The sequence below is a fragment of the Pseudorasbora parva genome, chromosome 10 (genome assembly GCF_024679245.1).
Source record: "Pseudorasbora parva isolate DD20220531a chromosome 10, ASM2467924v1, whole genome shotgun sequence".
NCBI classification, from domain to species: domain Eukaryota; kingdom Metazoa; phylum Chordata; class Actinopteri; order Cypriniformes; family Gobionidae; genus Pseudorasbora; species Pseudorasbora parva.
Window position 1 is genome coordinate 40,429,668 of NC_090181.1, and position 11,155 is coordinate 40,440,822.

The following is an 11,155-nucleotide window of genomic DNA, read 5'->3' on the forward strand; positions in this document are numbered from 1 at the left end:
CACGAGCGACCAATAATTCCAGCAATAAACACCATTCATTTCAGTGTAGGCTATCTCAAGTGCACTCGCTGGAAAATTGATGAAATTAATGCATATTTTGAGATTTTATGGCATTATTGGCCTCTCAGGAATATTGACACACACACACAACACACACACACACACACACACACACACACACACACACAAACACACACACACAAGGTATTTATGTTAAATCAATATATAGGCTACTAAAACTGTTTACCGAATGGCAACATGAGAAATTATATATATTTATACACATATACAGCTCTGAATTTTTTTCCCAGAGCTAGCTCTAAATATACAATGCTACAAACGAAACAGTTTGAAAATCGGTTGAAAATCGAGCAAGTTATGGTTATTTAAAAGTACATGCACCATTAAAACACACTGTTACGAGTGAGCGAGCTGCCTGTGACAAGATGGCCGCAAGTTGCGGACGGCGACCTCCATTGGCCAATAGCGCGCACGAGACATCTAGCCTTTATTATGGATATCTATGGTGCGGGCGACCGGCGACTGTGTCCCGTCCCATCATAATAAAAGTCCCGGTACTCGAGAGCCGTTAAGAATAGGCGCCCTCCAGTGGACGAAAAGTTGCATAGTGCACCTTTAATAATTTTGCACTTTTTATACCATTTCATTTTGAATACTAAAATAAAACAGCATTATAATATACTAGTAGTGTAAAATTAATGTATTTCTAATATACTGAAATGCTATTAAAATGTTCTTGAAGTCCATTAAAATTAATTATTAAAAATATATTTTAAATACAAATTTAAAATAATACATTTAAATTGCACTAAATTTACTTAAAGTTGTTCCATTTTAGCACAATTTAATATATTCAAAATAGCTTCAAATTGAACTTAAGCATATCTTAAAATACACTTAACAGGGCCGGCGCTAGCCATTTGGGTGCCCTAAGCACAAATGCTTGGTGGTGCCCCCCCCACCCCAACCAACCAACCAACCAACCAAAGAAATAAATACCATTCAGAATTTCTTAGTTAGGTTCTCTTTCCTTCCAAAATAACTGCTGCAAATGAATAATTGGAACTGAACAATGTAAACACAAAGTTAAAAGTGCAAAAAAAGTTTAGTGCAAATAACAGTATAAGTGTATGAATTTTATGAAGTATGAATTTTAAAGTGCACATTTTAAACTGCAAATAACCATGCATAACTGCACAGTAGAAATTACTCAACAGAGGGACTACATCTCTATAAAGAGACCATTCTGCTATTCTATAGAACTATATTAAACATTTTCACTACCATCAGTTGTCAGAGGCCCTACAGAGGCACACGCCTACATTTCCTAGCTGCAAAATCAGCTATCAGGTCATCATATGACAGTTTCTGAGCCACGTCCCCATTGATGCTGATGACAGCCAGACCACTTAAATGCTCCATATAAACATCTCAATCGGAATAAAAATGCCCAAACCGAATGAAATTGTAATCGGTTTGAGAGGGGTGGGATAAACCTTTTCATGAACTGATCAAACGAAAAGTTTCACCATATAAACGACCTGACCCGATTACTTTTGAGTGTGCGTCCTTATATGACGCGATACACAGCGCGCGCCTTGACCACTGAAGAGTGCGCGCCGTGGCGCGCTCACACCAGGTTATAATGTTGAGAGGAAAGTTAATTTTTCTGAGGGGTAAACTTTTTATTTCGTTAGAAGTTATTAAGATAATGTTGGCATAATGCCACAGACAGCTTGGCAACACCCTCTCATATTAACAGCGTTTGTCCCAGCACTTTTTACTTCAAAAACGTGCATGTAAACGTGGCTATTGTCTTACCTGCAAGCGACCCGCGAGCATCATCCCGCTGTCTCTTCTTTTTTCTTTTTTCCGCCCCCGACTCTTGGTGCCTTTTCGAGGCCATGTCTGAGGTCGGTGTCTGCCAAATTTGACGTTAGGCTTGTTTGAGATGCGCCTTGCCTCGCCTGAAATAAAGGCGAGACTAGGCGGCTGCAGTGAGGGGAGGAGTGAAAAAAGAGCAGGCAATCCGGACAGTTCTCTCTTCTCGTAGTGGATCAGACACCTGCGAGATCAGTTGCAGATATCGCGGGATTCACACTCGTGCGCTCGGTTGCTGATAAACTGGATGTAATTTAAGTTCTGTTGCTTTTAAATGAAAATAAATATTATGAACAAGACACCCAAAGTTTTTGTTATTTATTTCCATTCGAAAGGCCTGTTTATCAAGCATTTTTACTTTAATTACACACGTTTTATATATATTTTTATTAATATGACAACAATCACATAACCAACAGAGAGATCGCACTCTCCGAGAGTTTGAGAATATTCACACATAATTTATACACATAAAAACATGATATCAGAGTTTTAAAATCAAATATTTAAAAAAATCCACCATACATCACGGTTGTTTAAACCAATAAGCATTAAGCTGTGTCGTCAGCAAGTCGTTTCCCATCATGCTTTTGCTCCGCGCAGTTGGTGGAGAGCAACTGCGCTCGACTGCAGAATCCGACAAGTCCGCCTTGCCATCGCGAGAGATTTTTTACATACGTCGGCATGACATCAGAGCAAGGCGGACCGCCCTCGGACACATTTCTAACCGGCATGCATCTCGCGCTGATCACCGGTGATCGATTCTGCGCAGATTTTGCTCATCTCAAACAAGCCTATTGATTGAGGCATAATCGAACAGACCACTGGGAGGTGGGGAAGGGGGGGGGCACCAGAGGGAGACTGGCACAGAGATTCACCTTTTTCTCGACTAATTTGGTCTAGGCCTATATTACTTTTGTATTGCTTTTGTATATTAACATGCTTTTAGAAATATTTTATTTGTCATTTATACTAGTAGCCTATTGTCATGATTTTTTCACGACCCAGATTTTTTGGTGCCCCCCCAAGCACTTGGTGCCCTACGCGCAGTGCGTGATGTGCGTGTGCGGAGCGCCGGCCCTGACACTTAATATACTTAAAGTTGCTTCAAAATAATACATTTAATATGCATTTAGTATAGTGTAATTTAAATATACTAAATATGTCCAAAAAAGCACAATTTGAATATACTTATTTTCGACCTGGGCTGAGCCGCCTCACGCGCGTGGGCAGGTCCATATACATAAATATATATATAAAAAAATAATGTATCACTTACCATGCAGGTCATCGCTCGAGTAGAGCGAGTGCACGGCGGGGCAACGACGAAACTCCATCATATAAGTTACTTCACCAGTTAGGAGAACAAAGTTCCGCTAGCCGTGGTCGTTGAAGTAGTGAAGGAGAAAGATGCTTAAATCCAGTTTTTAAGGGTCAGATAAATCACATGACGGGTGCGATGCTACCTTCTTCTTCTTCAAGTTTATTGGCGGTTGACACATGCTCTCCTTTATATTCTATTCCATAAATTAGCCACCTTTAGATATTGAAAAAGAAAATTATAGCACTCTTTTCCTGATTTATTTTGTAAAATATCTCCCAATATAAATTGCATTTTTATTCTTTCTAGATTTTGAATTAAAACCCTTCTTTCAGTCTCATATTTCTGACAGTATAAAATATCATGTTCCACGGTTTCTTCTTGCCCACAAAATTCACACTTTCCTGTTCCATGTTTATTCATTTTATAAAGTGTGCTGTTTAGACTTGTGTGTCCAAATCTCATTCTTGATATTATCATCTCTTCTCTTCTATTTTTCCCTGCACTTCTCATCTCTCCTACTTTCCTTTGAATCCTGTAAAACCATCGACCTTTCTTCTCCTTATCCCATTGTTTTTGCCATCTTTCCTTCAACCTTTTCTTAATAATAGCCTACTCTTGATTTCATTCTTACTCAGATTAACTGATAAACTAATGTCTTTGTTTTTAATTGCTTCCTTTGCTTCCTTGTCTGCCAATTCATTTCCTTGAACACCAATATGAGCCAGAACCCATAAAAAAAACGCTGTGAGACCCATCATTTGAATTTCTTTTAGGCCTACTGCTGTCACATTACACTGCCTGCGTTCGCAAATCCCAGGATGCCCTCTAGTGTTGGATTGGACGAAATACCGCTTGATAACATTTAGGCCTGTTTACTGTGTGTATACTTTTTTTCTACGTTAACATATTTGCAACTCCTTTGTCAGCTTAAATGTACAGCGGGGGAAAAGAAGTAGCCTATAAATGGATTTTCCAGTTTTTCCCCCCCGAAATGGCGTCTCTTCCAGTCGTTTATGATTTCTGGAAGGGTTATTTTGTGTAATCATTTTATGAAGATTGTCCTTACAAAAAGCGGTCTAATGTAAGGATTATATAATATGAAATGTTTACTTTTAACCATTTTCGTGAAATTTTAAGATGTTGTTAATCATTAAGTGTTATCATTCAAACTGGGCAAGCGGTCTTAATTCCGTGATGTCACAGAATAGAATGTGATGTTCCGCCTGATATAGTAAAGGCTTGAAACTCACTTGCTCATTTTGTCGGTTGAAGTGTAGTAGCCTATTCTGATTTTAGAGTGAAAAACTGTTTTATCATGGGACAACTAAGTTCACGACGAAAGAAAGCGACTTATGTGGCGGATGAACATGAGCACCAACCCTGTGTACTGCTCAGATACAGCACCACCACGGCAGAGAACCATCCGCATCGGCTCGATGAGACGCCTAGTGGTGCTTTTGAGATTGGTGAAGGGAGAGGGGAGAAATTGAGGTTTTGGAGATCCTCTAAATTCCACCCTTTTCGCAAAAGAACTGGAAAATACAACCTGGCGAAGGCCGAGGAGTTGTATCAGAGTGAGGCAGGATCATACCGGAAAATTACTGATGGTAAATCACAGGCTATGGTGATAAAATATTGTTTTCTTATAATAAATAGGCTAATCACTCACCCAATTCGTTCAAATTAAAGATTTTAGATAGAACTTTAACTAAAATGGAAAGTACAAATTAAGTACAAAGTAAAGTAAATCTCAATAGAACTAAAATAGCACTGGATCTTTATGTGTCATACCAAAACAATATTAATCAATATCTCAAAAACATTGTCACATTGTTTAAATAATTATTTAATTGTTTCAGAATTTGTATTCATTATATTTGATTCATGTTATTAATATTCTATTCTTTAGATCACACTCTACAGAACACCACTATTGTAGAGATCTGTGATCATCAAGAAGCTCCTGCATCTGAAGTCCTCTCTTCGACTGAGGAACAGCTGGAGCAGGACGTCCACCAACCTCAGGACGCTGACGCTCCAATTAGTTTGCCTGAAGATGGCAGCATTAAAGAGCTGGACAAGGGTACGGTCATTGCCATCAAAACTCACACATCCTACATTCCTTGTTGGGAATAGCTTAATTCAGAAACAAATCCATTTACATTGTTTGGAGATGGTTAATCTTTTCAAAAATAACCACAAATGAAAGATTTGTAATACTTGCAATATTTCGTTTATATTATTGGTATTCCCCACTTTAGGTCAGGACTCTCTACAGCACATTGTGGAGATGTGTGATCATCAAGAAGCTCCAGCCTCTGAAGTTCTCTCTTCTGCTGAGGAACAGCTGGAGCAGGACATCCTCCAACCTCAGGATGTTGACTCTTCAGTTAGTTCAGCTGAAGATGACAGCATGGAAGATCTGGACATGGGTAAGTTTATTGGCATAATTTAAAACATAAAATACACATTCCCAGTTGTTGAGAATACAAAGCTTTATTATGTGTCACTTTAATTCAAAAAACAAATTAATTTACATTATTTAGAGAAGTTTATTTTTGTGAAAAATCAACCTAAATGAAGAAGCAACATTTTATTAATATTATGCATCTAATTTCTTTTCAAATTATTAGAATTCCCTACTTTAGATCAGACTTCTCTGCAACACGGTGTAGAGATCGATGACATTGGAGAAGCTCAAGCTTCTGAAGTCCTCAATGCTGCTGAGGAACAGCTGGAGCAGGACGTCCTCCAACCTCAGGAGGTCGACACTCCAGTTATTTCGGCTGAAGATGACAGCACGGAGAAGATGGACAATGGTAAAAAATAATAAATATATGAGAATTTGGAAATGTGATTATAAATTATAAAATACATTTTTTTTAAATAATTATTTTGCTTTTTACAATTGCTTATCATTTAATAGGCCACATTTGCTGGCGATATGAATTTGGACACATGCTGGGCAAAGGAGGATTGGGCTCTGTGTATGCTGGGACTCGCAGCAAGGATGGCCTTAAGGTTTCTTTTTTTTTTGCTTAACCTTTTTTAGCTTGTAATACTCCATATTTACGATTCATGACTGCAATAATATAAACCCTGTGCATATACAAATTGTTCATTCTTTGTTTTGTTAATTAGGTGGCTGTGAAAATTGCAGATAAGACACCACATATGCCATATATCACAGTTGTGAGTAGACTGTGCTCTCTTTATTATCGCTTCTCACTCACTGTTTTCAATTTATAATTAATCTTATATTCATATTAATCTGAAAAAGCACCTCCATCTAACCATCATTTGTTCTTTATTTTAGCTTGGTCATCCCAAACGCCTCCCAATGGAGATCGGCCTGACATTCATGGCAAATAAGGGCCCCAGGGTTCCGCAGATAATTAAACTGCTTGAATGGCAGGACGACCCGGATCATTACCTCATGGTATTGGAGCAACCCTTGGCTTACATGGACATGTCTGGGTTCATGAAGTTACAAGGAGGAATTCTCGATGAGGGAACAGCACGGCAGGTCATGCGACAGGTCATTTACGGCGCTAACATTTGCTGTGAGCGCGGCGTATTCCATCGAGATATAAAACTGGAGAACCTCCTTATAAACAAGGACACCTTGGAAATCAAAATGATTGACTTCGGGTCTGGTGCGCTCATTACAGAGTCTGGCTATGTGACCTTCAAAGGTATGCATTATGAACCGTTTTGCTAGTGGGTCAGTTGGCTCACTGAAACACATCCTATATATTCTCAGCATGCTGTGGTAATGTATTAAACGTCATACAAAACCTCCTTCCAGGCACAAACGTCAACTGTCCGCCAGAGTACGAGGCCGATGGCAGGTACCATGCAAAGCCGGCGACAGTGTGGTCACTAGGAATCCTTTTGTTTATAATGGTGTGTGGGTATTATCCCTCATGCCACGACTTGCACATGATCCGTGAGAACGACTGGTCCAAACCTGACTTGTCACAAGGTGAGATCTTTATTTTTATTTTTAAACAAAATAAACAAGAGGGACATACTAAATTCTAAATCATTCAATAAAAGTGTACAGTATGAGCTAATAATCTGACGTCTGTCATCTTTTTGTACAGAATGCAGCCAGATGATCCGTGCTTCTCTGCAGCCTGATCCACAGCAGAGACTAATTCTGGAGGAGATGCTGCTTCATGACTGGTTTAAGGTACTAAAAGTAGAGACTGTTTAGTCAAATGTTTTTTCATATCATACTAAACTTGCTCTAAATGTAATGTATTTAGAAAAATAATGCTAATTAATTTGTATTTGTTTTTGTTTCAGGTCATGGAGTAAGACATGGAGAGCAACAGATAACAACTCCCTGTCACATCCATTATTTTATTACATCTGGCTGTGGTTAAAGGACTTTCTAAACACACACACAGAAAAATAGGGTGTCAGAATTGAACCTTTAGGGGTACAACAGCTTGTCGCGGGGGCAGTACCCTTAAAAGGACACCTATAAAACATGTTATATGTATGTGTTTTTGGGACAGAGGGGAAAACGGTCGCATTTACAGCATATATGCTTCCCATCAAAGCACGAGAATGACAGTGTCGGAGGAGAACGAGCCGCGGTTCATCTGCGCGAGACGAACGCTGCCGGGGTGAAAGCACAACAGCGCGCGGCTCCCGCTCTCCATACGCACTGCTCCTGCCCTGCCAACGCACTGCTTGCGCGTGCAGTGTGAAACCGGCGTTAGAGGACATTGACATATTCGATAACCAACATCATCCCCCTCGATCTACAACAGAATGGTCCGTGCTTTTTTCCTCTCCGTTTTATGCAATTTAGCTAGTTAAGTAACTAGCATAAACGTAGCCAAATAAACTTAGGCTAGCAATAAATAACATAGAATAAAGTGCATTTTGCCACTTTATAGTCACATATCAAACTAAAAGATATAATACAGATATTACAGATATATGCAGGTTTACAGATATAATAGTTGAAATCACTTGTCTAAGGAATCATATTGATACAAAACAAAATCACGTTAGAGGGTTGCAGGATTTGCTGTGGACTAATATAACGTTAGCTGTAATTATAACACAAGCACACAAGGAAACTTACACTCATCGGTGGGCACGTAACGTTACTGCGGATGATGTCGGCACCGGCTGTCGGCGGGACAGGAGGATGAAAGTGGGAGATAGTCGGTTCAGCCCCATTCACCAGTAACAGCGGATTATCAGTGAATCCCAGTTGTCTCGGACGAAAGTTTATAAAACTATCCTGTGTAAAATGATCACTACAGAGGCGGTTGTTGGTGGTGATCCTCAGCTCTCCATCAAAGTGGCTCTTTATAAAATGAATCCACCTCTTCTTGATATGATCGTTTTTCGGATATTTAAATAAGGACACCAATCTATTTTGTAAGTGACTACATCCAGGCAACGCATTTCCACGACGAAGGCATAGTTAGCTAGCAAACTGTAGGCTATAGTAACTAAGAGTACTCGCGATTGAGCGGCAAACTGATGCGAATGTGCTCTAGTTATGAGCCTCAGTGGCTGCAGTGCATCATCGAGCCACCGTTTTAGCCCCACCTAGAAAATCCGGAGGACAGCAATGGTGAAAAACTGTTTAACGGTCTAACTCCACAATTTAGTACTTCACAGTTCAGTCTTTGCAATGTGTTTTAGCAATACATTTCTAACATTTATAATGTGTTTAGAATTTTTTCATAGAATTGCCTTTACAGGGACTTTAAGGTACGCATTTGTACTCAAAGGTACTAATATGCACCTTTTAGGAGTAAAAAAAAGGTACAAAGATGTCCTTTTAAGGGTACTGCCCCAGTGACAAACTGTTTTACCCCTAAAGGTACAATTTTGACATGCTATTTTTCTGTGCGCACCAGCCGGAGTCTGTCAGGATGGGCAACTACCTCTTCTTCACTCTTTCACTCAGCTTAGGATCCCCACAAGGCTGCGTGTTGAGCCTGTTGTTCTACTCATATGACTGTTTACCAGCACACACCTCCTGATGCCCGCAGGAAGCAACTAGCATCAAAAAGGGCTCATATAACTCGGTACATAAACTGTTTAAACTACTCCCCTCAGAGAAGGGATACAAGACAAGTCCATCAGAGAACAGACCACAAGAGTGATGACCAGTTTTTACCTCAAAGCTATTTCAACACTGGACTCACTGGCAAATTTTAATACAACATGTATAAGAAAAAAATATATAATAAATATTTTTAAAATAAATTATAAGAAATTTTGTGTGAATTTATACTTTTATAACATTTCACTAGTTCACACTTACATCAAATTAAATATGCGTATTTGGCGTGCTGTCCGGGGGAAGGCTCGGAATTTGCCCCGAACCCAGAGTCCCTTTTTCTCTTGATTGCAATAATCAATCTATAAATATATTTTTACTGAAAGTCATGGAAATGAACAAAAATCCAATTTGCTGTAGCCTCCCATTCACAACTATAGAAGTTTACCTACTAGATGAAGGAGCTCCACTCACATTTGTCCCTTTTCTCTGGGAAAATGGGACAAGCATCTGCACCTCGCAGCTCAGGGCCTGTGAATGCCGTGTTCGGGTCATTTGAGGAGCTTGAAGAGCTTATGGCCTGTTCCACAGAGACACTAGATTTCCCTTGTGGTAGGTTGGACATAACTGTCCAGGTCCCATGAGCCTTCAGTTTCTCCTGGATCTCCATAATGAGTAGTGGTACCTAGGAAATCTAAGTCCACTAAAGGAGGAAGAATGTTTTCAAATTCTCTAAACTATGGAACAGCCTTCCTGGTAATGTTCAGGGCTCATACTCACTCTCCCAGTTTAAATCTAGATTAAAGACGCATCTGTTTAGTCAAGCATTCACACATAATACATCTGTGAGGCATCATCATTGAAGGTTCTGACTCTGCTGTCCAAGCCACTGTGTACCACATCTTGTTTCAATGGCAAGGCATTTGCAGAGAAGGGAGAGGGAGTGAGAGAAGGGAAATAGCTCACTCACACTCGATGTCCTAGAGCTAAACATCCGAACCTCAGGCCGCGGTCGAGGGAGGCCTAGCCGCCTTGGGCGCGCGGCGGGGGAATCAAACGGTAATAAAATACCTCTTCAAGAGGGAGTTCATAGCGATATTCGCATTTCGAAGTGCCCTCCCAGGTGGAAAAGGCGCGGTATTTAATGTATTAAAAATATATTTGAAATGCAGGTAGTATGCTTATAATACATTTGTATTTCCAACATGCTTATTTGAAGTGCATTAAAACTATACTGAATTGCATTTTAACATATTTTTAAAAAAGTATATTAAAAGTACATTGGTTATAAATATATGCTTAAATACACTTTTAAGAAATATGCTAAACACAAGCACACTTTTATTATATTTCTAAAAAGTATACTAGAAATACATTGGTAATAAATCTATAATACATAAAATAATAAATATATGCTTAACAACACTTTTTTAGAAATATGCTAAACACAAGCATACTTTTAGTGAAATTGTAGTGTTTTTATGCAATATACAGCTCTGGAAAAAATTAAGAGAACACAACATATCTCGTAATTTTTTCTTAATAATACTTATATAATGCAATATGCGTATGCTTTATCATTTTAATGTTTTCAACATTAATGTTTTCAAAGTTGGCAAATATATATATATATATAAAAACAAACATTTGTCAACTATTATTAAGCATTGCGATATGCATACTTATTAATATGTTGTTCACTTTTACTTCTTTAAAGGCTGTTGTTCATTACATGATACGTTTAACAGGCTACTACTAAATTCCCACGAGGATTTTAACATCATATTATTAGAAATGCATCATAAGCACCGATCTATACAGAGAACAGTGATCATAAATGATAAATCTTTAATAAAAATCCCTGTTTTTACTTGTGTTTAAATTCAAAC

The 11,155-nt window shown here is 38.8% G+C and overlaps 1 protein-coding gene across 1 annotated transcript; it reads left to right on the forward strand.

Moving 5' to 3' along the window:
- The first annotated feature begins 4,541 nt into the window (after window positions 1-4,541).
- On the forward strand, window positions 4,542-7,549 carry LOC137090464 (serine/threonine-protein kinase pim-2-like). Its single transcript, XM_067454426.1, has 10 exons — window positions 4,542-4,833; window positions 5,136-5,309; window positions 5,488-5,658; window positions 5,860-6,045; window positions 6,147-6,247; window positions 6,368-6,418; window positions 6,543-6,921; window positions 7,035-7,211; window positions 7,333-7,430; window positions 7,538-7,549. The coding sequence occupies exons 1-10, from the start codon at window positions 4,542-4,544 to the stop codon at window positions 7,547-7,549; spliced, it is 1,641 nt and encodes a 546-aa protein (XP_067310527.1).
- The last annotated feature ends 3,606 nt before the right edge of the window (window positions 7,550-11,155 follow it).